Source organism: Nelumbo nucifera, chromosome 5 (assembly GCF_055504915.1).
Source record: "Nelumbo nucifera cultivar China Antique chromosome 5, China Antique-T2T, whole genome shotgun sequence".
In the NCBI taxonomy this organism is placed as follows: Eukaryota; Viridiplantae; Streptophyta; class Magnoliopsida; order Proteales; family Nelumbonaceae; genus Nelumbo; species Nelumbo nucifera.
The window spans coordinates 80772261-80799383 of record NC_142653.1 but is presented as its reverse complement, the minus strand read 5'-3'; the positions used below and the strand labels follow the sequence as shown (position 1 = coordinate 80799383).

General features: G+C 38.2%; 2 protein-coding genes across 10 annotated transcripts in view; both read right to left on the bottom strand.

The window, feature by feature from the left end:
* LOC104593837 (uncharacterized) overlaps positions 1 to 2562 on the bottom strand; it is a 71431-nt gene extending 68869 nt beyond the window's left edge. Inside the window, exons 1-3 of one of the 2 annotated variants that reach the window (XM_010253860.3) lie at positions 2040 to 2562; positions 1777 to 1927; positions 625 to 956 (exon numbers count right to left, since the gene is read on the bottom strand). In XM_010253860.3, the coding sequence (XP_010252162.1) occupies positions 625 to 956; positions 1777 to 1927; positions 2040 to 2461 (905 nt within the window). In that variant the 5' untranslated portion in view covers positions 2462 to 2562. The remainder of the gene's footprint in view (positions 1 to 624; positions 957 to 1776; positions 1928 to 2039) is intronic. The other variant, XM_088888052.1, reaches the window with a different exon arrangement.
* Positions 2563 to 14017: 11455 nt separating this feature from the next.
* On the bottom strand, positions 14018 to 26880 carry LOC104593838 (uncharacterized). Of its 8 annotated transcripts, none has more exons than XM_088886950.1 (13): positions 26194 to 26874; positions 21390 to 21423; positions 20871 to 21112; positions 20584 to 20781; positions 20401 to 20493; positions 20223 to 20330; positions 19740 to 20111; positions 18862 to 19654; positions 17512 to 17594; positions 17172 to 17362; positions 16912 to 17067; positions 15389 to 16673; positions 14018 to 15287 (listed from the first exon to the last, which is right to left on the bottom strand). In XM_088886950.1, exons 2-4 carry the CDS (start codon positions 21415 to 21417, stop codon positions 20602 to 20604), a joined length of 450 nt encoding a protein of 149 aa, XP_088743076.1. In that variant the 5' UTR covers positions 21418 to 21423; positions 26194 to 26874; the 3' UTR covers positions 14018 to 15287; positions 15389 to 16673; positions 16912 to 17067; positions 17172 to 17362; positions 17512 to 17594; positions 18862 to 19654; positions 19740 to 20111; positions 20223 to 20330; positions 20401 to 20493; positions 20584 to 20601. The 8 variants fall into 8 exon arrangements, with proteins under 8 accessions (XP_088743076.1, XP_088743075.1, XP_088743074.1 ...); XM_088886949.1 differs by having other exon boundaries at positions 20900 to 21112; XM_088886948.1 differs by having other exon boundaries at positions 20900 to 21423; positions 26194 to 26880.
* Positions 26881 to 27123: the final 243 nt, after the last annotated feature.

The following is a 27123-nucleotide window of genomic DNA, read 5'->3' as shown; positions in this document are numbered from 1 at the left end:
ATTATATGGATGATTCTTCATATGTTTCCATTCTCTTGAATTGGTCATTTGAATAATTTGAGAACTTTTGCATTTTGAAACATGAAATGTAAAATGTTTATAATTGTTAGTTGATTAGTTATTATTCCATTCAATGCATAAACACTGAAACATATTGCTTATAGACTTCTATTTGATGGATACTTGTACCTTCTATCATTCTAATTTGGTATATTATATGTTATTTTTATCAATTTGTAGACTTTAATTAATTTATTTCTTAAGCTTTGAAGCTTACGCCTTGCAATGCCTTGAGGCTTATGCCTCACATTTTTGGGCCATTACACCTCAACTACGCCTTTAGCCTTTTTAAAACATTGTTGGCATGTGCCCCAATCATAACACAGAGTTACCATTTTTAACAAAACAAAGTTACTATTTATAGTAAAGTTCAGACATATTGTAAATGGTAAAATCTCATAATTGCTATTTGTAGTAATATTGCAACTCCAACAATAGACTTTTGAATGTAAACTGATTCAAAAAAATGACACAGACTAATTTATGAGAAAATAATGTTCAGAGTGAATTTTCATCAACATACCCAAAGTGCATAAAAATTAATTTTTTTGCAGAACAACCTACCTAGAAGAATCAACTCGGCCATATGCATGTTCTATTATCCCTGCTTCCAGATGAGCAGCTGAAACAATGGTTAAAGCATCTCCCTTAAGCAACCTGTTACCCCAATAATTTGTAACACTTCCTAAATCACCAAAATACTGTAAAGTTTCACGCATCAACACTTGCAACAGATCGAATAAAGAAGAAGACCGATCGTCCAAAATCCTCTGCTGAAGGAGAAAGAGCCTAGACAACCACCATGAAATGCTTCTACATCCATGCAAACAATAATTTTCCACTTCCACAGACAAGTCCTTAATCTTCACCAGTAACATTTTGGCATAAACCATATACTATTGAAGAAGGAAAGGAATCATATCAAATTAACGAGTAATAAAATATAAGGAAATATTTATCAAAAAACCAAAATATAAGGAAATCAAACAGAATCAAGTAACTACAGAATGAATAACCAGCTATTTGCATAAATGATTCTTTTCTTTGATAAATAAATATTTGCACAAATGATTGTTAGTTAACCTAATTAACCAAAATTGAGGCTCGGAATTTGAATACAATATGCCCCGTATCGGGCATATCATACCGTATCTTTTGCTCATAGATACACCTATTTTAAGGTATTTTTAAAAACTTTTTTAATAGTTAAAAAAACAAAAATGGCTCCCGTGAAAATATGAGAACAAAAAATGAAAAATAAGGTTTTTAGCCATCCAATGCACATGTTCATGCGTATCAGGTGTATCCTTACCTAAAACCTTGGCCTAAATTGGTACTGTTTGCCAAGACATGACACATTACAGAGAAACATATATTTAGTTATGCTTTTTATAGTTGTTCTATAGATAATCAAGCATGCAGGTTAGTCCCTTGGCAATTTTGATGGTATTGCCGTCTCTAGGCTGCTACTGTTTGCAATGCCGATTATACTGCTGCGCTTATATCCATAAACCAAGGAGGGAGAATAAAAGAACTAAAAATAAAAGAAGGAAATGGCATAGAAATAAGGGAGAACAAGCAGATATCAATATAAAAAACACTAAAGAGGAAATAAAATGGAAAAGGAAATTATGAAAGAATACGTCCAAATTATAATAGGTACCCAATATACCTGTATTTGAGTTTCAGAAAAAATAAAAAAAAAAACTAATATACCTGTATAATTGAAAATTTCCCAAGCAATTCAGAACCAGTAGACATGAGCTGATTACGAGCCCACATGTCCCACTCCACTCCAAAGTTGACAGTTTTATCATCTTTGTACCGCCAAAAGGGCAGAGGAAAAGAATGGAAACCTTCAGATGGTCTGGAAGTTTAAACAGAACAATTCAGACATTTTAAATACAATTTTGAAAACTTTCAGATATTCTAAATACAATTTCAAAACACATATTGAAGAGACGAAGAGATGCTCAAACCCGGTCACATTGCACTGAGTAAAAGACAGAAAAGCTGCTACACCAATGCACATCACAAGTAACTCCCTGCATGACCGTTCAAAATCATTTTCGAGCTCCAAAAAGGACTGCACACTCTTCTCCACTTCGCAGTAAAACCTGTCAGCACAATCAATCGAATCTTCAAATTCCCACGATTCAGCAAATTCAAAGATGAGCCGAGCGGCATCGGAGAAGAGAGCTTCAGCATAATCCCCTTTTTCTATGCAATTAACGACATTCTCGAGCAAGACAACGACAGAATCTCCTTCGCGTCCAATCAACTCTGGGGAGGGCAGAGGGCGAGGAGCTTCTTGGGTTTCGGTGGATGCCGACGATAGAGAGCATAAAAGGAGACGAAGTTCAAACTCACGGAGGGCTTCAAGTGGTGCTGCTTCAGCCATGATGGGCGAAATTCAATTCCTCTGCTCTAGCAGGGTTTAACTTTGTTGTTAGGGTTTTAGTTGGCTGTGGATTCCGACCGTTTTAAATCATTAAACATAATAATACTACTAGCGTCACAGGGTTGAGCATTAGATTTATAATTTTATATTCGGTTAAAAACCAAATGAATAAACCGAAATTTTTAAAGTCGAACTGAAATTGAATTATAGAAAAATTTAAATAATCGAAAAACACTTAACCAATCAACTGGAATCATGTACTTGGTAGCGAATCAGTTTTGATTGATCAAAACTCTTTTCATACAATATCTTTTCATATCATAGAATTAATATATTATATGTTATATATTCAGATTAATTCAATTTATATACTTTATATAAATAAATATTTATTTTGTATATCTTTATTAATTACTTATAATTAATCAGTCAAATTCAGATCGAATTGAATATTCAAATATTTAATCAAATCCAAATTAGAACATTGATTTTAAATAATTGTTGTTAAATATCAAATCGAATTTGAATATTGAAATTTTTAATCGAGCTTAAATTCAGATATTGCCTTATTCAATTTGAATTCGAACCATTTACACCCCTAACTCTAGTTGCTCTCACATGTGGCCATTGATTTACTCAATGGGGTAAATTGCATATTAATAACAATGCTAATCTACTTTGGTATCCAATAGGGGTGCAACTTGGGCAGGCGCAAAGTTTTACATAGGTTGAGCTTGGATTTTTTGTCCTTAGGCCTAAGATTTTGGTGTTTACACAGACCCCTCCTTGTACTATGGGGGTTTATGACAAAGACCCCCTGCACGTTTTTTTGCAATAAAGACCTCCCTGAACTTTGGCTGTTAGACAAAGATCCTCTCCATTAAAGTTTTCTAAATACCCAAACTACCCTTACTCACTCTTTTAAAATACCACACAATAGCTCCAATCCCTACAGTAGGGAGGGAAACTACGGACGTTGTCCAACTTCTTAAACATACAAATCCTATTTGAGAGAAAAGCAAGGAGGTAAACTACAGACGCTGTCCAACTTCTTAAACATACGAATCTTGATTGAGAGAAAAGCAGGGAGGGAAACTACAGACGCTATCTAACTTCTTAAACATACAAATCTTGATTGAGAGAAAATAATGATATATTGATATGTTTTGTCTATCACCATCTGTACCACTAATGGGTTCTCTCTTGGGACATAGACTGATATCGGAAATTGAGTCCCGTTCTCGTTTTTATTTGTTTGTCATAACATCTCTACATAGAATTCTGTGGTAGTGCTAGTAGCTATATCTGTTGTCACTTACCTGACTGCCCAACTACACTGGGTGAGAGTAGTTCTTGCTGTTTTTACTACCCCAGGGTTAGAGATGCATGGATATTGTAATAGGTACAATGGCCTATACCTATTGATAAATTAAGGGGAAATTCCCGATTAGTACCCTATAATTTGGGCCTAGTGCCACTTTGGTCCCCAAACTTTAAAATGCGACAATTCAATACCCGAACTTTCAAAGCGTGACAATCTAGTACCTAACGTTAATTTATTGTTAACCAGGCATTAAGTGCATTTGAAAAATACACAAATACCCTTCGGGTGTCATCTAATTTTCTTTATCAACCATCCAAACATTGACAAAAAGTTAACAGTCCCAAATCCTTGCTTCTTTCATTGAAGAAAGTTGGGGTCACATTTGAATGGGCATTATGGTGACCCCAACTTTCTTGAATAGAAGAGGCAATGATTTGGGACTATTAATTTTTTGTCAATGTTTGGATGGTTGATAAAGAAAATTAGATGACACTCGAAGGGTATTTGTGTTTTTTTCAAATGCCACTTAATAGTTGGTTAATAGGTAGTTAACGGTATGTACTAGATTGTCATGTTTCGAAAGTTCAGGTACTAAATTGTCGCATTTTAAAATTCGATGACCAAAGTGGCACTAGGCCCAAAGTACAGGGTACTAATCGGGAATTTTCCCATAAATTAAATACTATAAGAAAGTAAAAAGAAGAAAGGATTCGAGGATAGGTGAGAGAACATGATTGATTAAGTAAGCAACAATCAAAGTCGTAATTAAAATTCTGCTCCTCTGCAAACTAGACAAGATTTTCATCTAGAGTCAAACTTAACAGCTCATTCCAGCAACCCTCAAGACACCACCCACCCTATTACAATTTGGAATTTGGAAGACAATCGAGAGATGCATAGATTATATAGAATGAGTGGGTAGAAATGTGTGGTGATTCGTGGGGATTGGGAGAGAGAGAGAGAGGTACGGTTGAGAGAAAAAGTGTCTACCGGCTGCCGCCAGTTTTCTATTTATATTAACTTCATAAAAGAATATAAAAATTACAAGTATGCCCCTTGCGACATATCCTAGAGTCAGAATAATAAGAAAAAAGAAAGAAGAAAAACAAATAATTGTAACTGTCCTACTAACAGCAGCTATAAAGTAACAATTAAGTAAGCCTTACAACATTCTCCCTCAAGTTGGCCTGAAGATGTCTATCATGCCCAGTTTGTCACATAACTCATTGTGCCGCGAGCACAGAAGCCCCTTTGTAAGGACATCAGCAAAGTGTTCCTTGGAGTTGACATAAGGGATGCAAATTTCCCTTTTTTTTCAGTTTCTCCCTTATGAAGTGTTTATCCACCTCAATATGCTTGGTCCTCTCATGTAGGACTGGGTTGCTAGCGATGTTTATTGCAGCCTTGTTGTCACAGTAAAAGAGCATAGGACTATGAACAACAACTCCAAGCTCCCCTAGAAGGTTCTTTAGCCAAAGTACTTCAGTCACCCCATGTGCCATAGCTCTATATTCAACTTCAGCACTTGACCTTGCTACCACACTTTGCTTATTGCTCTTCTAGGTCACTAGATTTCCTCCCACAAATGTGCAATACCCACTAGTGGACTTTCTATCATCCACAGCTCCTGCCTAATCAGCATCTGTAAAGACTTCCAGCTTTAGGTGATTGTGTTTACTGAATAGTAGGCCTGTTCCTTGATATTTCTTCAAGTATCTAAGGATTCTCTCTGTTGCCTCCATGTGTGGCTTCTTAGGAGAGTGCATAAACTGGCTCAGAACCCCAACGGAATAGGCAATGTCTGGACGGGTCATGGACAGATAAATCAGTTTTCTCACTAACTTTTGTAATTGCTTCACATCTTTCAAAGGTTCACCAACATAGTCACCTAGCTTGTGGTCCACATCCATAAAAGTATCTGCCGGCCTTGCACCTAATTTACTTGTATCCCGTAATAGATCAATGGTGTATTTCCTTTGAGAGACAAAGATACCATTTTCTGAGCGGGCAACTTCAATCCCAAAGAAATACTTCAGGAGTCCTAGATCTTTCACTTCAAATTTAGATGCAAGGAATTGTTTCAAGTTTTGTATCTCTGAGCTTCAACTTCCTGTAATGATGATATCGTCTACATACACTATCAATACAACAACCTGCTCCTGACATCTCTTCACAAAGAGTGTATGATCAGACTGACATTGTTTGAATCCCATCTCTTGAACTGCCATGTGAAACTTATTGAACCAGGCTCTGGGAGACTGTTTTAAGCCATAGAGAGACTTTCATAGCTTGCACACTTTGTTTTCACTTCCCTTAGCACAGATCCAGGAGGTTGAACCATGTATACCTCTTCTTCTAAGTCACCATTCAAGAAAGCATTCTTTATGTCCAGTTAATGCAATTCCCAATCAAAATTAGCAGCTAAGGACAAAAGAACCCTAATCGAGTTCATCTTAGCCATCGGGGCAAAAGTTTCATCATAGTCAACCCCATATACTTGTGTGTACTCTTTGGCTACTAGTCTTGCTTTGTACCTTTCAACTGTTCCATATGCCTTGTGCTTAACTGTGAACACCCATTTGCACCCCACGAGGTCTTTCCCCATTGGAGGATCCACCAAGTCTGATTTTTGTGGAGGGCATTAATCTCCTCCTTCATAGCATCTACCCATTCAGGGCATTTTAAGGCTTCTGCAACATTTTTGGGAACAGGGATGCAATCAACTGCCGATAGGAAGACTCGGTATGAGGGAGAAATGTAGTCATAGGAGACAAAGTGGGTAATGGGGTGTTTGGTAGTGCAGAACCTGAATCCCTTTTGTTGGGCAATAGGGATGTCAAGGTCATCCACAGTAGGAGTAGGGTTAGGGGGTGGACTTACCTCCTGGGAGTCTGATGATGTCAGTTGCTCAGAGTTTGGCTGCTCCACATTTCTATCACACTGTTGATCTCTCCGACGTGTACGTTGGAAGACACGGAAGGGAATAAGGTCTGGAATAGAAGGAAGAGATACCTGACCCTGCTTCCCCTCTTCCACACTACAACTCTCCCCCTGAGGAGGAGGGAAGAATGGCTCAGACTCAAAGAAGGACACGTCCATAGACACAAAAAATTTATGACTAAATGAGTCAAAGCACCGATACCCTTTTTGAGAGGAGGGGTACCCCAGAAAGACACAAGGAATGAACCGAGGGGTCTAACTTACCTCGGGATGGAGACAAATCATGGACAAAGGCCTTACAACCAAAGACTCGCATGGGGATGAAAAATAAAGGAGACTGAGGGTACAATAACTGATGAGGGGCCATGTAGTTCAGTACTCTAGAGGGCATGCGGTTGATGACATACGTAGCTGCAAGTATAGCATCTGCCCAAAACCTTTTTGGGACATTCATGTGTAACACCATCCCGCGGGCTACCTCAAGAAGGTGTCTGTTTTTTACTTTCTACAACACCATTTTGTTGTGGTGTTCTGGCGCATGAGCTCCTATGAATAGATTCGTGGGAGGTGAAGAACTCATTGAGCTCCCCATGGAAGTATTCCTTCACATTATTAGATTGGAAGATCTATATTTCAACATGGAACTTCGTAAACACCATCCTCTGGAAGTCTTTCACTATCTTTGGAACCTCGTCTCTGCTACACATAGGAATTACCCATATATAGCGAGAATAATCATCGATCAATGTAATAAAGTACTTATATCCACCCTCAGATATTACATTGGTAGGCCCTCATACATTAGAATACACAACATGAAAATGAACCTTTGGTATTTTATTACTCGAGTGAAAAGTTGTTTACATTGTTTGCTCAACTGACACGTTTGACACATGAACTCTGACACTGAACATGACTTAAATAAAATTGGGAACAAACATTTTGTTATTTTGAAAGAAACATGACCTAAACGACTATGCCACAAGAAAATTTGACTCTTATTTGACTGACTATGCGACTCTGAGGATGACACCGAAAGACCAGCTTTGTTGTCGAGAATGTAGAGACCATCCACTAAGCTTCCTTTACCAATCGTCCTCCCAAAAGTTCGATCCTGAAAAACACATGAGTCAGCAAAAAAAGTCACACTACAATTCAAGGAGCTTGTAATGCTACTAATTGAAAGCAAGTTTATAGAAAGCTGAGGGACATGCAATACACAATTCAGGTTAAGGCCATGGGGATGGGATATTGATCATTGACCCACAATGGAAGAAAAAGAACCAACTACAAGTCTCACTCTATCCCTTCCTGACAAAAGGCTATAAGACTGGAATAAGTTAGGCTTACCGGTCATGTGGTTGGAGGCCCCTGAGTCAATGATCCAAGGGGAATCTGTGGGAGTGACATGGAACGCATAAGCCACATTACCTGAAGTAGATACAAATGAAGTAGAGGGAGTACCAGTGACTTAGCTGCCCATTTGCTGCAAGGCCTTACCATAAGATTCCAGGTGCTCTCTAAATGAATTCATTATATCATCCTTGGGGTCAGACTTATTAGAGTGGTCCCGGGTACTACCGGCAACTTGAATATCTTGGGTTGCCACATGTGTTGTGCTCATTTTCTTCAAATGACCTTTACCCTATTCTTGATTCTTTGCTACCCACTTGGGTTTCCCGTGGATGTCCCAACAAATGTCACGTGTATGTCGTGAACGCCTACAGTGGGTACATAATAGCTTATCTTTATCATCTGCCTTCTTAGGGTCACTTTTCTTTCCTGTGGAGCTATTATTCATTGCAGCCAAGGCAACTTGTTGCTCCCCCTCAGTTGTAACCATCACATTCCGCCTGCTTTCTTCAAATTGGACAAGGGAGTATACCTCGGGAACCGTAGGCAACTCTTTGCTTCCTAGGATATGCACCCTCAACGGTTCATATGCAAGGTTCAGTCCCAACAAGAAAGCAAACACTCGTTGCTGAGAGACCAACTTCCTGTAGGCCTTAGCATCATCATCGTGCTTCCACTCTATGGCCTGATAATGGTCCAATTCCTTCCATATGGAGGTAAGGGCTGAATAGTATGAGGACAAGCTACGGTTTCTCTGTTTACATGTTGAGGATTCAGCTTGCAACTGGTAAACGTTGGCGCAATGCCTTTGCTCAGAATAGGTAGTTCTGGCCTATTCCCAGATCTCACTAGCGGTGTCTACCCACATAAAATCCTTTTTCACATAAGGTTCCATGGATGCGAGGAGCCAAGACATCACCATACTGTTTTCTTGGTCCCACCTATCATGTTCAGCCGTCTCACCCTTGGGTTCTTTCACCCTTCCATTGATGTAACCAGCTTTACCCCTTGCCGTTACATAGAGTTTTACACTCTTAGCCCACTCCAGGTAGTTCAGACCGTTTAAAGGGGTAATTGGCATGGGAACAACCATGTTTTCACCTCCCATACCCTCTGTTCTGCGGGTTGTTGTAGCCCTCGATGAAGTTAATTCATGACTTGCAATTGAATACTATTGAAAACCAGCCCAAATACCACCCAACAACACAACCGCCACAATCAGAATGTGAGAAACTAGAACATTAAATATTGTTGAGAACATAGGGAATACTGCTGAGAACAAGGGGTTCAGTCAACACAACGTCCAAACAGAACAATAAACCAGTCCGGTAATTGGTTCAGCACCACCAATACAGACATTACAATCAGTCTGACTGTATTTCACACACTCTAACCATCCAACATCCAAACAAATAACTATATAATCAAGGCATGAGCCCTACACACCTGTTCAGCACTTGTACGAAGGTGCTAAGCTGAACTTGACTTCACAGCATCAAACAGAGGAGTCTGCACCAGCATCACCCTTCTCCGACTAGGGTTTCATTGCTATTACAGCTAGGAAAAAGAAATCACAAGAGCTGCCACCAGAAACTGCTAGGGTTTCCTAAAAAAAAAACTGCCACCTGAATCTGCTAGGGTTTCTACATAAACAACCACTAGAAACCTGCTAAGGTTTTTGCAGAAACAACTACGCCCAAACACTTTTAAGAAACCTGATACCAGGATCGTAGGTCTTTCTCAACCCAGAAAACCAGCTCTGATACCATGTGGTGATTCGTGAGGATTAGGAGAGAGAGAGAGAGAGGAAGAGAGAGGTACGGTTGAGAGAAAAAGTGTCTACTGGCTGTCGCCAATTTTCTATTTATATTAACTTCATAAAAGAATCTGAAATTACAAGTATGCCCCTGGCGGCATATCCTATAATCAGAATAATAAGAAAAAATAAAGAAGAAAAACAAGTAACTGTAACTGTCCTACTAATAGCAGCTATAAAGTAACAATTAAGTAAGCCTTACAACAAAATTTAAACCTTAATTGCTTGATTTCCCAATGCATCTCTATCACAGGTTTATACTACCCCAATGCCATCACTTACCAATCTCGGTGACCACCCGTTTCCTTCGGTACCATGATGAATGCAGGGGAGGAGGGTCATGTGGATTTGATATTGGGAAACATAGTTTCTTGTGCCTATGTGAGGAAGGAAATGTAACCACTTTCACTTTCTGTCCAGGTACGTTAATATGGCTATTAATTTAACGTTGAGCCTCTGTAGTAAGCCCCCAACCAAACAATCTTCCCATCAAAATTGTTGTTTTCTTCAGTCAGATGAGAATTTTTTTCGAACTAATAGAAGGAAGCCAACATATAGGACACAACTTACTTAATATTTATCTCATGTATTTATGTTGATCCCAAACTCTGTATTATGCGATAAGCTTTGCACATAGTGATAAGCTCTACACATTACCTACTATAAATACTTGTTGGTTGTATGGCTGATCACCCATCAAACTAGATTTCAACCACTTCTCTGTTTGCTTTCTTTAACTTGGTATCAGAGCCATTTATACTTAAGGCTTCCGTCAACTAGTCTGCCCCCTATGTCCCAGAACTCCACTCAACATTCTTTCTTGATAGAGAACTCTACCTCCGTTCCTCAACTCCCCAACAGTATACACTACTTACCTATCAGGTTAACCAGTGAAAATTATGTTAGACAGTTTTGTATGCCCTTAGCTTCAATCTGATTTGATGTAATTTTGATATTTAGTGTAAATAAATAAAGTATATGTTTGATTCATGTTGTTTGGTATGATTTTGTGTAAGACCCTAAAGCTGGACACTTAATGAGACTTGTGTTAGTTTTAAATGTTCACAGCCATTGGATAAGTCTGGGGAGATTTATCCTACTAAGGCTAATACTAATGTGCCGCAAGTGTTGGGATGGCCTGTCTCGGCCACCAGGGTAAGACCCAAGGCGTCTGCAGTATGGGATTACTCGAATCCTTGAACTGGACCAGATTTCTAGTATTGCCCTGGACCTTGGAGACAGATGGGCAAAATTGGAAAGTTACACCTGACCCCTAGACTCGATTATGGTACTTCACTAGGTGTCGGATCGGGTTGTCTTTGATATGCCAATCAGTGAGATCCTTAGCGGGGGTCAAAACCTAGGCATGTTGGGGCAGTCTGAGAATTCATCTGAGTGGGTGATCATAGTGATAGGATCAACCCCTTTGTCGGACAAAGGCAGTGATCAGGAATGCACTCTCTCTGATGGAAACCAAACCGTCGGCACTCGACAGTTGATTTCAAATCGTTGGAATTTTGTTTTTGCAAAATTTATATATATGATATATATTTAAGTATGTTTTCAAAATGTTTGCAAATGGTTTTAATTCTCGGGATCCATGTGAGTAGAGAGTGCAGCACTGCTCCTTGCAGCCGAGGGAGAGGTCCTCTCTTGTCGGGCAGTGCTTGATCATTAAGGGCTGAGAGGTTAAGTGTAAGGCCATTTAGGATAATACCTGATGGGCTAATTTTGCACCTGCCCACAGTCCCTGGGTTTTTATAAGATGGCTTGGCCCAGGGACCACTTAGTGTAAGTGTTGGGCCCATAGGGCCCATATGATGGTCAGGGGTTCACTGGGCTTCTCAGTGAATTCGGCTAGGCCTTGTAATAAAGGCTGGGCCGAACCCATGTGGCTGGTGTGTAGATCAATACTTGGGTCCCACGTCATACAAAGAAGCCCAACCAGGCAGCAGATTGGAAACTAATTAAGCACTGATTATTTAATGGGCCAAAAGCCCATTTCGAACTGGGCTGATATGATCACCCACTTAAGGGGCGGATCTGAGATTAAGGTTAGGAAAAGGATTGAGCCTTTAACGTAATCCACTCTGGGAGACCAAATTCAAATCAAATTTGAATATGGTCACCTCCTGATAAGATCAGGAGTAAGTTAACCTAATATGAGATAGGATTAAGATCATCCCCTATCTAGATGCTGATTTGGATTGGGATGACTCTTAATTAGGAGATTTCTTAATCAAGAAGAAAAGAGGAGAAACCCTCAAAGAAAAAAAAAACAGAATTCGAACTAGGGGTTTTTCAGCAAGAAATCATCCTGCGAATTGAGAAATGATCTCATACACATTCCGGAGAGAAGAGAAGCATTCTTCGCCATCTTTATCTCAGGAATTCTCCTCCAGCCGTTGCCATTCTCTGAAAAGATTCGATCTTTGAAGAAAAGAAATTAATAAATCAGTTCTTGATATCACTTTTGCAGAAAGAACTGAAAAGATTCAATGCTCAGAGTTTCTAGAGGATTCTTGTGAAGGATTCAGTGTGTAGGACGCACTCTGCTGGTTTCGTTCCACACATTGTTGTGTCATCTTCAGCAGGAGTGGATCTTGGTGTACTCTTTGGGAGTGAACACCAACTTTGGGAGATACTGTTTCTCTGGATCAGGTATAATTTCTCCCTTGTGTTTTGGTTCAGATCTGGTTCGATTATGGTTCAAGTAGGATCCTTGAATATTATATTCTAAACTTAGGGAATTTGATTCCCAGTTAGAAGAAGATAGAAAAATTTTTGAAATTTGCCCACCCATTCCACAACCTTTTTGGCGTCCATACGATGGATCCTACCATTCTTACAAATTACATGTTGTGGAGGGCATAGTTTATTTCCATTTTCTACACTCATAAGTTGATGGGAATAGTAGATGGGTCAGTTCCTGCACCACCAAAACAAATCCCGGATCCCAACAATAATGAACAGATTATTCCCAACCCTGCTTACAAAGCATGGTTCTAGTTGGATCAGCTTGTGCTTAACTGGCTGATTTCATCATTAACCGAGAGTGTTATGTCGCAAGTGGTGGGCATGCGATCTTCTCATCAAGTTTGGAATGCACTATCAAAGTCTTTTTCTACTCTTTCTTGATCAAGGATACTTCAATTATGCAGACAACTCCAAAGCCTCAAAAAAGGTACAATGACATTCTCTGATTATGTTCACAAAGCAACGTCCATTGCAGATAATTTGTCGGTGGTTGTTGATCCCATTTCCGATGTACATCCTCTGTGGACTGGGTCCCGAATATGAATCTGTAGTTACAACAGTGACTAACAGATCTAATTTAGATCAATTGGACGTAGATGGCATCCTTGGGATTCTATTGAATCACAAGGCCTGGCTTGAACAACATAGCACCCCAACTCTTGACTCTCAATCACCATCTGCTAATATTGCCCACTTCAAATCTAAGAATTCCTCTCAGTAGCAGAACCGTGGGTTCTTGCCCAAATCAGATGGTCGTGGTCGTGGTCGGGGTCATGGACCTCACCCAAATAACAAGTCCAATAATTCAGGTGGGCGTGGGTGTAATACAATCATATGCCAACTCTATAACAAGCTTGGGCATGCTGCTCCAAAATGCAGACACCGCTATGATTACAATTTCTAGAATGATGATGCTAATTCCTCTGCTTTTCAAAGCAATGTTGCCACAACCTTTGATCCTATGTAGTATCCCAACACTGGTGCCACACATCATATGACACTAGACAGCGATAATCTACAAAGTCAATCTGAATATAGTGGTGGTGATCAAGTGAAAGTTGGTAATGGTTCAGGTTTGAAGATATCTCATGTTGGATCTTCTATATTTACTTCTAATCCTTACCAATTCACTACAAGAAAAATGACTTTTAGCGGTATAAATGCAAAACTGCTGCTAATACTAGTGTGACTGTCGCTAAAAGTCTTTTTAGCTGCAGTAGTTGCAACTGCCGCTAAAACTAATTTAGTTGCCACTATAAGTTTGGCGCATGCTTTTTTTTCAAACCTTTTTTTTTCTTAATTTTCTTCGAATTACCTGTGTTCTCTATATTCATTTTAACTGAAATAAAATACCAAAAAACACCAATTACAATAAAATTTAAACAACCATTCTCCATTCAAAATGTTTGAATCACAAATACAATTTAGTTCATAACATATTGTACAATTATAGGAAATGGCCCATTGTCTTCTACTACTTTGGTTTGGAGGAACATTCTTTATGGGCCTCAGGCAGGCTTCTTATGGCCCTCTCACATGAACTTAATAGTCGAACACTACATAGTTCCTAGACAAACGGTACATGAGAGCTTCTATGGTTACTAGAAATTGGAATTCAAACCATTTATGAATCCATATCCCCTTTGGTCAATGAAAGGCCTGGACCAAGTGATGCACTCGTAGAGCCAACATAAAAGGCTCCTCCTATAACAAAACAGGCTTCTATGGTGCATCTTCAAGTTCTAGAATAGATGCCCAACATTTCCTTCGTGTGCTTGTGGAAAAGGATCTAGAATAAAAAAAGAAGGCATTCATTTGGACATGTGTAACCCATAACTGTCCTCAACCATTTACTTCTAATCTTCTGACAAAATTCATCAGGCAGGCTTTTTGGTGATTCCACTAGTAGAAAGCAAATACATTATAGTAATGCAAACACACTTTCTGCTGTTATTGCTTTAGGATCTTTTGTAAACTTGAGACCATTGACCACAAAGTGTGATACATCACTGAGTTCGACAACAACACTCATCATCTTCAACTCGTTTTCTTACCATTAGAAAGCATCATCAATGAGAGGAAGATCAGAAATTTGGGATAGTGAACCCCATTTTGAGTCAAATTGAATTGAGCCTTTTGCAGAATTGTATCCATGACTGGCTTTCAACCGGTTCTTGTCAGCTAAGCAATTCTTTTCTATAAATCTGGAAGCAAACCCACCTGTGTCCTGGACTGTGTGTATCCTCCTTATATACTTGAGCAACGAAAATGCATAATTTGGTGTTACCTTCCTAGGTCCTTGGGAAATTTTAAACCTTCTGTTACAAAATCAAACCACTCATCCAAATCAATCACAACACCCATTCTTTCAGCTCATTCTTTAGGGAATATATGCTCTTCTCATAGTAAGAATCATCAATTAAAGGAAGATCAGCAATCTGAGAGAGTTTCCCATTCAGAATCCCAAAGAATTGAATCTAAAGCAGCCCCATCTCTGCTTAATGTGGTTACTTCGGCATCCAGAGGTAAAAATAGATTGATCAACATATTTGTAACCTTGGGAAGTCTTCAATGTTACTTTTTCTTTAAGTTTCCCTGTGATGTCACCAGGAAGCACATCCCTCTCATTCAAGTACCTGATAAATTTCAACAATGGAATTGCAACTTCCTTAGTTAAACTGGTCAATTCGACAGAGATATAAGGTATTCAATGATAAGTTGGCATGCTTCTGCTAACCTTGATCGGACACCAATGCACTTTAGATCACTCGTGTATAAATGTAGCCTGTTATCATAAAAGCTTTCATCAAGAATAGGAAACTTCACATGAAAATCATGCATTCCAGCAAAAATAGACTTCTCTTCTCTATTGGATAAAAAACACTGACTATGCGACTTATAGCCTAAGCAAGTTTTCAACCATCTCCCCGTTTTTATGCTTTCATCAAACAACTTTGGCAGTGCAACAGATTTAGTCCTCAAATATCTGATCCAATCCAAAAGCAAGGAAACTTCTTCCTTTTTCAAGTTGAAAAATACAAATCACAGAATAGCATCACCTGGGAATTCAAGAATATCAGTAGCTTTGATATATGATTTAACAAAGTCATAAAGCATCTCCATTGATGTATGTTCACCAGAAAAGTCAGCACTTTGTCCATATTGCTCCCCCAATTCATCATAACTTCCTGGCCATGGATTCGAGCCCAAAAGGTTCACCCATTTACTACCTTGTGCTGGGACAAGGATCTACTTGCTATTCGTTAATCCTTATTACATCCCCAAATGAATTGACAATAGGAATGGAGAAACAAATTTGAGAGTCTCCAGTTTAGTAATAAATTTCTTACAAAGAGATAAGTGAAAATAGGTCGAGCAAAATCAAACAAAGTGATTTCTTGTATTCTTGCAATATGGTGCAGCCATGAAATCAGAGTATCTCTTCTAGGAAACTTTCTCAGTGCCATTTGAATGGAATTGGGCAATAAAAACATCTTCCTGCAACCCAGTTCCATGTTCCATTTGTTTACCCATGCATGATGTTCATCATCTGACAAAAAAGTTCTCTGTTTTGTTGTTTGTGCAGAGTTAAATGAAAGTAGGACATTGTTGTACTGATTAACATATTTCAAAATAGGAAGACTTGCAAGAGTTATGCATGCAAATCTGCAACACCAATTTTTTAAAATTAAGAAGAGAAGATTCAGATAAATGTTTTCTGGAGCTTGTTGAACCAAATGGCAACCTTCTATGCATTTTGCATGCCAGTCATAATTCAAATTTACCACTCCCAAAAAGGACAATATGTAATATCGAAAAGTAGGAAAGAGTCATAATTCAAATTCCTCAGCCTGCATCTTGGTTCTGATAGATTCTCTAACTCCGTTGAGCTCTTGGTAAGGTGAAGCCTCAACTGGAAGGAATTCAAATATTGAAGCACCAGTGCCTGTGATATCCTTGTATGTAATTACAAATTCCAGAGAGGGATCCACATCCGACAAGTATTCATTGTCTTCAGCATTCTGCAAAATGATCAGAGAAAGAGAAAAAACTATTTATAAGAAATTAAGAACCCAACAAATTTCTAGATGCTTGGTTTGATTGAATATTAACCCACTAAACCACTTGTTTGAGTTTGATTGAATCTTTAGGATGGAAAAATAAGAATCAGCGAATCATATAGCACCAACATAAAAAGGTTAAAATAATCCAAGGTCTTAAACTTTTGCAGTGATTCTTTAGAGAGAGAGAGAGAGAGACTTGAATGAGCTCCATGAGGAAGTAGACATTTTTGTTGTAGAGCTCAGCTGAGAGATTCTTGACTGCATGGTGCAGGTCCTCTATGAGTGGGTCTCCGTCCTATTGAGAACTTGCTTCTTATCTTATCTATATGTTCTCTTCCTGCTCTACTATTCACTGTTGCAGCCATGAACGTCAGTTTTCCAACAACATTGCTGCTCTACTATTTCAATACATATATTAATGTGCAAAATGCAGGCAGAGGCAGAAAAATATCTTACCATCCTGTCCATGCTAGGAAGAGTTTTGGTCCCAAATCAGGTCTGTCTTTGGCAAAGTTAAACATGAACATATACATAAGCATAGTAGGTTCTGCCACTCCAAGAAGCAACAAAGGCTGATCTCCAACAATAGTGTATAATCCCACACAAAGCAGTAGATGCCAATGTCCGAACTGCTGTTAGAATCCCATCTAGAAAATAGAACGAAATGCTTCTATTAATAGCTTGCAATGCAAAGGAAATCTTATCAATACCATTCGAAACTTTAGTTGGACTTCATGAGATTACCAACCTAACTAGAAAACAGAAATCAAACCACAATATAATTTATCAGTGTTACCTGTATTCCTGTCCAACTGTTCACCAAATGAAATAACTGGGATATTAGAAGCAAAGAATATGTAAGTTGTTGGAGCCAAAATCCTGAAAAAAAAAGATAATGGATGTTAACGGGCTAACGTCACAATCTTATATGGATATATCAAAATTAATCCATGAAAGAACCCTGAAATAAGAAACCAGAAACCACTGAACCCTAAAACAATGGAAGGAGGAGAGATAGCAATTTCTGAGGCAGCACACTGGGTTGTGTTGGTCCCATCTGTAAGGATCGCGGGTCTTCTAGAGGAGACAATTGTAGAATTAACTTGCTGAAACATTTTAGGAGTATCTACAACATTCTTTCCTACTGCATCAATGTAGAATGGAAGTTCTCCAAGACACATATAAGAGATTTCTAATTATCAGGCACTAATTAGAAATCCACTTAACAGAGGAGGTTATTGACGGGTCATTGTGACACTAGCAAGTGCACTAGCCACTCAAGTAATAAAGAAATGAGTAGAGTATCGTTCCCACAAGAATTTAGGTAGCAACTACTAATACTAAACCAGCCAACCCTTATCTGATTAACCAAATACTACAAGTTATTCAAATCTAAAATTCTAAACTACAAACTACCTAATAGACATTGGTTCAATCACCTTGCATTCAAGTTGAAAGAGTAAACTAAAAATTTAAATTCATGATTAAGCAATCAACCTTCTTGAATCATTCAAATGGAAGATGATTCAGCCTTGATTTGGTGAAACCCAAGGCAATGAATAGCCTCTTTCAAGCGCATGTTCATCCTATACATGAATGATGATTCTTATATCTCTATCAAGAATCTATCATTCATGCATGCATTAAATCAAACACTTCAAGGGCATCAATTCAGATTTGAATTGATCACCAACTAAATTGTGCAAGTTATCTCTAACCTTGCATGCAATTCAGTTCTTGAATAACAGATCTGAATTTCTAGAATCTCTCTTAAGCACTCTAGAAATTCCAAGAGCTAGAACAAATCGGCCAAGCTGAAATAAGAATGTTTGAATTCTTTCTCAAGCAATTCAGACATTTCAAATCTCAGATCTGAAATTTCATATTTGGATTTGTAAGAGAACAATTCGGCCAATAAATTCTTCATTTCATTCTCTCTTCAAGAAACAACAAGATTGGATCTAGTACATTCGAATGATGCAAGAAACTTAATTATATAATATGAATTCCATTACAACAAGAAAGAAAGGAAAGAAAGAAAGAGAAATTACATGAATTAAAGCTGAATTCAAATTCAAAGAAGACAAAAATTGAGTAAGAATAGAACATAGATCTCTCAATCAAGCTTTCCCCAATTCAAACTCACATTCTCTCCTTGGTTGCTTGGATCTCTTCAGCCCTTCTTCTTCTTGCATCTAGCTCTTTCTCTTCTCCTCTTCAAGAATTTCGAACTCAAGGGAATAGAGAGCCTTGAACTCTATCAATTGAACACATTCCTCCCTTCAAGAGACCTCCTTTTATAGGCTTTCAAGGAGTCTAGAGGCCTCTCTTGAAGTTTCTAGAATTGGGTGCACTTCACCCCTCTTGAACCTTCTAGAGTGCTGCCCCCTTTCTCCCTCTTGAAGCCTCTAGAAGTTGTCGCCCCTTGCTCCCTTTGGGCTGCAACTTAGCTGAGTTTTGAGCGTATTTTGGCTGCACTCTAGGCTGTTCTTAGGCTGAAATGGGCCTCCTCTTTGCTGGGCCGAATTTAACCTTCTTGCTAGGCTCTCTCTTTGGGTCCTCCCAAAGAGTGTAGCATGGGCTACATGGACCGATTGCTCCTCCATTGTTCTCTTGGCTAGGCTGGGCTAAATTAATTAAATGTTGGCTCTCTTTTCTTGCTTTATGCCTTATTTTTCTTGAGTTGGTTTTTCCCTGAATTCTTTCTTGAAATCAAACTAAGATGGGGTGAAATTTAATCAAACCGGCATAAAATCCATACAAAAACTGCATAAATTGTAAGTAAACCATGTACTCATCAGTTATAGCTCAGTTTTGTTGAATGGTCTGACAACATCAATGGGCTGGATCCAATTCCATAGACAACATCAATGAAGAAGATGAGGAAGAAGCAGAGGAGGAAGAAATCTCTATAGTCATGTTGATGATCAATCAGGAACCTAACAATAATAGCAAACAAGAAAGCATATCAATAAACACATCTAGAATGCCACTCTTGGAATTGTACTTTGAGACACATATTACCTTTGCACCTCTTGAAGGTAAATCCCGATCATCGTTTAGAATGTCTTGAAGATTTTGAGGAAGTACGGATATTACCCTTCCCACCCGATATTGTACATCACTACATGCTCTAGTCACCCTTTCAAGGTTATCTTCTATCCACCTGAGTCGTTCATCTCTATCCTCATGCCCACAACCTCCTCTTGTTGATGTAGACTCCGATGCTCTATTTCTACAACTCATGCTCAGAGTGGAAGGAGTAACGCTTAATACATACGTTCGTGCGTACCCATGTCGTTCCTCTCCAAATATTTGACCGAAGTCATCGTCATTAGGGACTGAGGACCCACCAGAAGTCGTGGCCCGTTGTGATGCCAAGTTCTCTAATTGTTCCTACAAAAGACAACACAATCGTTGTGAAGCTAATATGGGAGTTTTATATTAAAACATATAATTAACACTAAATACGTGTGTGTGTGTGTGTTCACTAGTTCAATAAACAACCATTGCCCTTCTTGATTCTGCATCTACAAGCGCCCCATCTTTCCTTCTATGTGTTTTAATCCACACAACTCCCTTACTTGGTTGTGCCCCATCACCAGTTTCCTGCATCTATACCCATACTAAGCATTAGACATTATCATCATTTTCAAGTAGTAGTATAGTTAACTGATTGTATTACCATCTCATGACGCAGTCTTGCATTACTCTTGGTCCCCCCAGAGTGTGCATATTTTTGTTGGGACCAGTTTCCTCTAGCTATAACACTCCATTTCTACAGTTTTATAGAAACTACAAGTGTAAAGCCATGTATATTGTGACATTCAAACAATATAGGTTAATCAATATAATTAAGAGATAATACCTTGCCCTCATCAGAGTTCTAAAAAGCGACAAGAATCTGCCATTGATCGCTAGGAACCCTATTTGGGCAATTCCACATTGCCTCATGGGTAAATGGATCATAGTACATGGCTTTCAAATCTGACTTGTAATCTTTCCATTTTTTTCCAATCGAGGACAATACCCACTTTCTACCTTTACTGTCTATCTCAAATTTACCCTATAAAAAACACATTTAAACCAATGTATTAGCAATTAATGTATGAATTCAAACAAATAAGCAAACCTAAATAAAAAAAAAAATCATACTAGTACAAGGTTCCAAATGTCCTCTTTACATGGAGTTGGAAATGAAGTCCACTGCTTGAAACTCAGAGGACAGAGATCGCCATTCCTTGCAATTGTTCCCATAAACTTCACTAATTTCTTTGTATTTTCTCCAATTCCTTGGCCTAGCTCATTTAATGTTATGGGTATTTTTTCTCCTGCTGGCAAGTTCCAGATATCGACAGCTCTTGTGGGGCCCCTGCCCCTCCTTTGCACTGAGGCATCTATTTCATAGTACACAAGTTAAAATATTCAAATGTGAATATGATAAAAATAGGGAGAATGACCAATCAACCCATATCAGAATTTTATAGCCCCATAGTACAGGGGGAATGCATCCTAACCGTGAATTGATGCCAAATTCATGGGCAAGATGTGGTTTATAGGGGGGGAGAGGGCTAGTAGTAGGGGGGGCTGGAATTCAGAATTCTGCATCGGGTGTATCCTTACTTCTCCGATAAAAATAAAGCCCAAAATAAAAAGTTATTCATAAAATAATACCAGCTGATCCAACAACATCTTCAGCCATAATTTCCTACGAGAAAGAAAACAAACATTTTTAATTAATTTCATGTCTACCATAATAGAACAATACAAGCATAATAATTTAAATTGCACAAGCATATTAGAATAACATATCTATTATCACATGCATCTTTTTTTGAATATTGAAAAAGTTACTTCAATACCAAAATGTAAGCAAAGTTACAACACCACAAAGAGAGCCACAAGGTGTGATCTCTCTTGAAAGTACAAATAAGTGTTAGGAATCACATTTTAATTTATGCAAACTAATCAACACCACAAATTTATTTTGGTACTTTTTTTTATTTATTATTGAATTTGTGGTTACAAGTTACATTCAACTGAAGCAACTCTTCTTTGTGGACATTATTTTGTAGTATGAGGAGTATGGAGAGGATTTCGTGGACATGTTGGATGGAATGCTCTCGTTTGTGTTATTTGACACCAGAGACAACAGCTTCATTGTTGCCCAAGATGCCATTGGGATCACCTCCCTCTATATCGGGTGGGGACTTGATGGTATATCTCATTACACCCGTGAGCTAAGTAGGCAATGTTTCTGACTACAAATTCAAAGCTCTGAGCCGCAGTTAATTTACACTCTCCTGCTTGTCTTCAGGATCAATTTGGGTATCATCTGAAATGAAAGCACTTAATGATGATTGTGAACATTTTGAAACCTTTCCCCCTGGTCACTTGTACTCAAGCAAAGCAGATGGAATGCGGAGATGGTACAACCCTCCTTAGTTCTCTAAGGCTATTCCATCAACTCCATATGATCCGCTAATCCTCAGACGTGCTTTTGAAAATGTGAGATTACTGAACAGATCCCATTAAGTTACACAACACACATACACGTGCTTACTCAAACTGTACAAAGAAAGAAAGGAAAACAGATGTAAATCATCATATAAACCTGAAGTTCCACTTGCAAAGTGAAGTTTTTCTTATGTATTTCTTTCTAATTTATGCAGGCTGTAATCAAAAGGCTAATGACTGATGTTCCCTTTGGAGTTCTGTTATCAGGGGGTCTAGATTCATCATTAGTTGCCTCCATCACGTCTAGATATTTTGCAGGCACAAAGGCTGCCAAGCAATGGAGAACACAACTCCAGTACTCCTTTTGTGTCGGCCTGGAGGTTAGTCCTAATATTTTCTTCATGATGAATACTATAGTATTGCTTTAGAATGCTTTTGCATCTCAGTTTCTAGACTTTACTCTGATGTTCAGGGCTCCCCTGATTTCAAAGCTACAAAAGAGGTTGTCGATTATCTGGGTACCATTCATCATGAGTTTCATTTTACAGTTCAGGTATTCAAACAAAATTTATACTTCTTGAGGTGAAAAATGATATATTCACATTATTTTGAAACAAAACAAAAAAATTGTTCATGCTTTTTTCTTCTAAGTGTCACAGGATGGTATTGATGCCATTGAAGATGTTATCTACCACATTGAAGCATATGGTGTCACTACAGTCAGGGCAAGTACTCCTATGTTTCTTATGTTTCGCAAGATCAAATCATTGAGAGTAAGATGGTGATCTCTGGAGGAGGCTCTGATGAAATATTTGGTGGGTACTTGTATTTTCACAAGGCTCCCAACATGAGCTTGGATCTCATCTCCCTTTACAAACTCCAAACTCAACTAGGAAACTGAACCAAAATTTCTAATTAGTGCAAAATTAAGGAAAACCTGTAGGTAATCCATAGGATTCTCAAATAAGGACTGTAAGTCTGTAACGCTTAAAAACAATTCTAACAACACCCTACTAATTCTACTACAGCTAAACAAACTAAAAACAACTCCAAGAAAAACCCGAAAATAAAAGCTTTCTAATCTCATTACAGACTTGCACCCTACAACTAAAATGACCATAACTCTTTCTAAACAGATCAAATTTAAAAGATCTTGGTTTTTGAATAGTAGCTTAATATTAATAATCTATCTAATGACACCAAAATCAAGCAAAGCATACAAGTTTTGACCCTAAAAATTAGGATAACAGAAAATTACTTGATTACTGATTTAATTTTTAAAAAAGCAAAAAATGCTGTGGAAATAATGGAAAAACCCAAACAAGTAGAGGTTTCACCAAATTTGGTGAATACAAGTTTCATTCACCAACAGAGGTTTCACCAAATTTGGTGAATGAACCAGGTGGTACAGTGTCAGGAGGGACCACTCAAGGTAAAGAGGTGGGAATGGGTGCAGAGATGGAATTGGATTCAGTTACCGCAGAAGAAAAAGAGCCTCAGCAGCAACCAGTTTCAAATAATTCAATGGTTGAAACTGGAGTGAAGACAGGTGTGTAATATTAGAGCTTAGGTAGTTTTGAAAGTTGTGATAGATGGGCTTAACACTATTCCCATGTACCTTCCCACTAACCTGCAGTACTGTTGGTTCAATTCCTTTTGATAGTCCCTGTGATTAGCCACCAAGGCATGAGATTCCTTGTAGTTAATAATGGACAAAGATACGACCATAAGAGAAAATCAGCAAATCATTTCCATATGTTAGGGAAGGGGCTGCTCTGTATTTTTGTATTTCTTTTATATAATAAGTATATAATTTAACCCACACACAACAGAAGTTCATGGTCCCCCAACAAAAGTTGTATTATTCAGAGTGATCATATTTAGAAACCTATAACGTACTAATTAATAATTTGTTTTATATGAACTGGGGCCTGTTGTAGGCTTGTTCTCATAGATGCAAAGAATATTTATTACTAACTTTTATAGTGGCCTTTTAATCAATGCCACAGATTTTGTTAAGTATATGTTAACTGGCTGCTTTGACTGAGCAGCAGAGCTCTAGATTGGGGCTTGATCTAGTAGCTAGTTAGCAAGCTAGACATAGGCCCATCAAGTTAAGACACAAATAGTAGTTAATGGGTGAACATATGTATTTGCATCCAATGTGCAACATGCATCAATCTTATTAGTTATTACCACTAGTATAGCTAGTAGCAATATGACTACTGCTAGCCTGGGTCTATAAGTGTATTGTTTTCCTATTACTAGCAGGCTTAGATCATCAGAAGGCTTTTCCAAAGCACATTTTTCTTTCTTTTAATTTTTTCTACTTCCCAAAACAAAATTTGAAATCCACAATAGGTCCCTTGTTTTACATGCCAGAGGCAGTAATGGTACTTATGCCAGAGGCAGTCCATGAAATGGCAAAGGAAGCATATTCCAAGCATCATCGGCATCATGCAACCTATGACTTGGCTTTGATCTGTTAAATATATGTAAAAGATCACATTACCAAAAGACCATAAGCACAAAAACGGAAATGCAGGTGATTGAAGCTTTTAGCATGTAAAAAATAAAAAATCTAGTTTCTGCATGCAGGGCCTTTTGGGTCCTACATTCTCCTTTCAACCCTCTAGGCATAAGGCAACTTTCAGCCCAAAAGCATTCATCAAAATTTGGCAAAACTCAACCCGAGCTGGGCTCATGCATGAAAGCTCTACTTGCAGAGGTTATTTTTATGCTTTCAGACAGAAAGTTCGAAAGACATAAGCATATTAGGAAATATGGTAGTCTCCTTTCCTATCACACTTATCGACATCTTAAGACCAAAACAGCAATTAAAAACCAAGGTAAGGGCAAATAAAACTAATAAAAATAATTACATATAGGAGTGACAGTAAAGATGCATTCCATCAAATTTGGGGTGACAGACAGAGAGGTTCAAAAGCACTCTTATCCATTTACATAATTTTAATCAGTAACAGACCCAAGGATTAATTTTAGAAAAAAAATACTATTCCTTTGTTTCCAAAGGCAGCCAGCCCCAAAACATCTATTTAAATCACAGAATGTCCATCAAGGATTGATTAACAATAGTGCAAAGTAAACTATAACCAAACTCCCTTGAGCTTAGAGTAAGCCACAAAGAAGAGCACTATAGTCACATTTGACAAAATATATCGTATCTGCCAAAAAAATTGCTCCTCCACAGAATCCTTGGACTTAAAACCCTGCACCTATAATAAGCTCTACCATTCTTTTGCAAGTATCAAAAGACCACAATACCTAATTTTGGTCACTAATCACTATAAAAGTTGATCTTAAACCAACACACACCAAAGAATTTCTAGTCGCAATGTCACATATTTGGGAATACAGTTCTCCTGATGTTGGATTAAACAAAACGTACAACTAATAAAATATATTTCTAGATCCATGATTCAAAACCAAAGGACCATAGACCTGAACTGAAGAGATATTATGAATAGCAATCGAACTTGAACAGCAACCTGTGCAGCAGGAGATTCCCTCACATATACTACTTAACCTTCAACCGAAGAAAGGGTGAAAGATAATACATAAAGTGAGGTTCTAACATTGCCTGTGTTCAGCAAGTATATGAAACAATTAACGGTTTGAACACATTATTCAGTGACACGAACGCGACTCAGTTAAACAGGAACAGGAACGTGTCTAAGCATTTAGCATTTTAGGGCTTCTTCGTCATTCCATCTAACTATCAGAAATGAAAGCAAAAGAAAATTGAATAGAAAAAGGAATATGTAACATACGACTACCAATCTGACAGAAAACCAGATGCTACCAAAAAAACGAAAGCCTACACGAATTCAATACCAACGTTTAAAACAATAACAACATTAAAGACATAAAAATGAATATGTGCTCAAGATCATTTACATACTTGCAAAAACGCCGAACAATAGAGACACACTCAAGATCAGCTGAATAAGTTCCAGAAGCATCTACGATAAACACACATAGATGAAAAGAGGAATCTCACCAGTTAATGCTGATATCTAGTTGTCTATCTGGTGGTGAGAAAGCCGAGATCTAGGTTGTCCTCTGGTTGCCGTCCGGTTGTGAGAAACTCCAGCCGAGATCGAGCGAGAGCGAGAGGGGGGGGGGGGGGGGGGGGCGAGACAGAGAGAGGGGAGAAAAAATTATTTACGCAGGGGAGGAGAAGAGGAGACTTAATTCATTTTTGGCGCCGCATTTATAGCGGCAGTCGAAAATACTTTTAGTGGCAGTTGTTTAACTGCCGCTATATGTTAATATTTCTAGCGGCAGCCGGTCAATAGCCACTTCTTGAACTGCCGCTAAGTATTTTTTTTTGTAATGATTTCAATTGCATGATTTATTATATTCCACATATTACCAAAAATTTATTTTCTTGAACTGCCGCTAAGTATTTTTTGAGTTTCACCGGAATTATTTTCTTTTGAAGGATCATATGGGGAGAACAATTCTATGAGAAACCAGTGGAGACGACTATATTGCTTTCTGGGTAGTGTTTCAGTTATGAATAAGTCTCCTCAAGCTTGTGTTGGTGAACGGGTCACTGTTACAGAATGGCATCGACGGTTGGGACATCCAGCTCTTCGAGTAGTGAGGCAAGTCTTGCCTAGGTTTAGTTTACCATATGTAGGGCGGTTTGATTTTCCCAAAGTTTGTGAACCCTGTTAATTGGGTAAAGGTCATAGGCAGACACTGTCTTTCTCTTTGTAAGTATCAAATAGTCCGTTGGACTTAGTTTATTTAGATGTTTGGGGACCAACCCCAGTGGTGTCAATAAATGGTTTTCAATATTATGTTATTTTCGTGGATAATTTTAATAAATTTTCATGGATATTTCCCATGCGAAAAAAATCTGAAGTCTTTGACATATTTGTGAGATTTAAATGACACGTCAAAACTCTCTTTGACACCAAGA

Excerpts from the sequence above, each read along its gene's own strand:
- LOC104593838 (XM_088886944.1), bottom strand. Across the intron at positions 20,112-20,222 it reads CAGAATCAAGAAGGGCAATG|GAACAATTAGAGAACTTGGC; the intron begins GTTGTTTATTGA and ends TGTCTTTTGTAG. Across the intron at positions 17,595-19,739 it reads TACCTTCAAGAGGTGCAAAG|GATTTTGGCTCCAACAACTT; the intron begins GTAATATGTGTC and ends TTTTTTTTTCAG.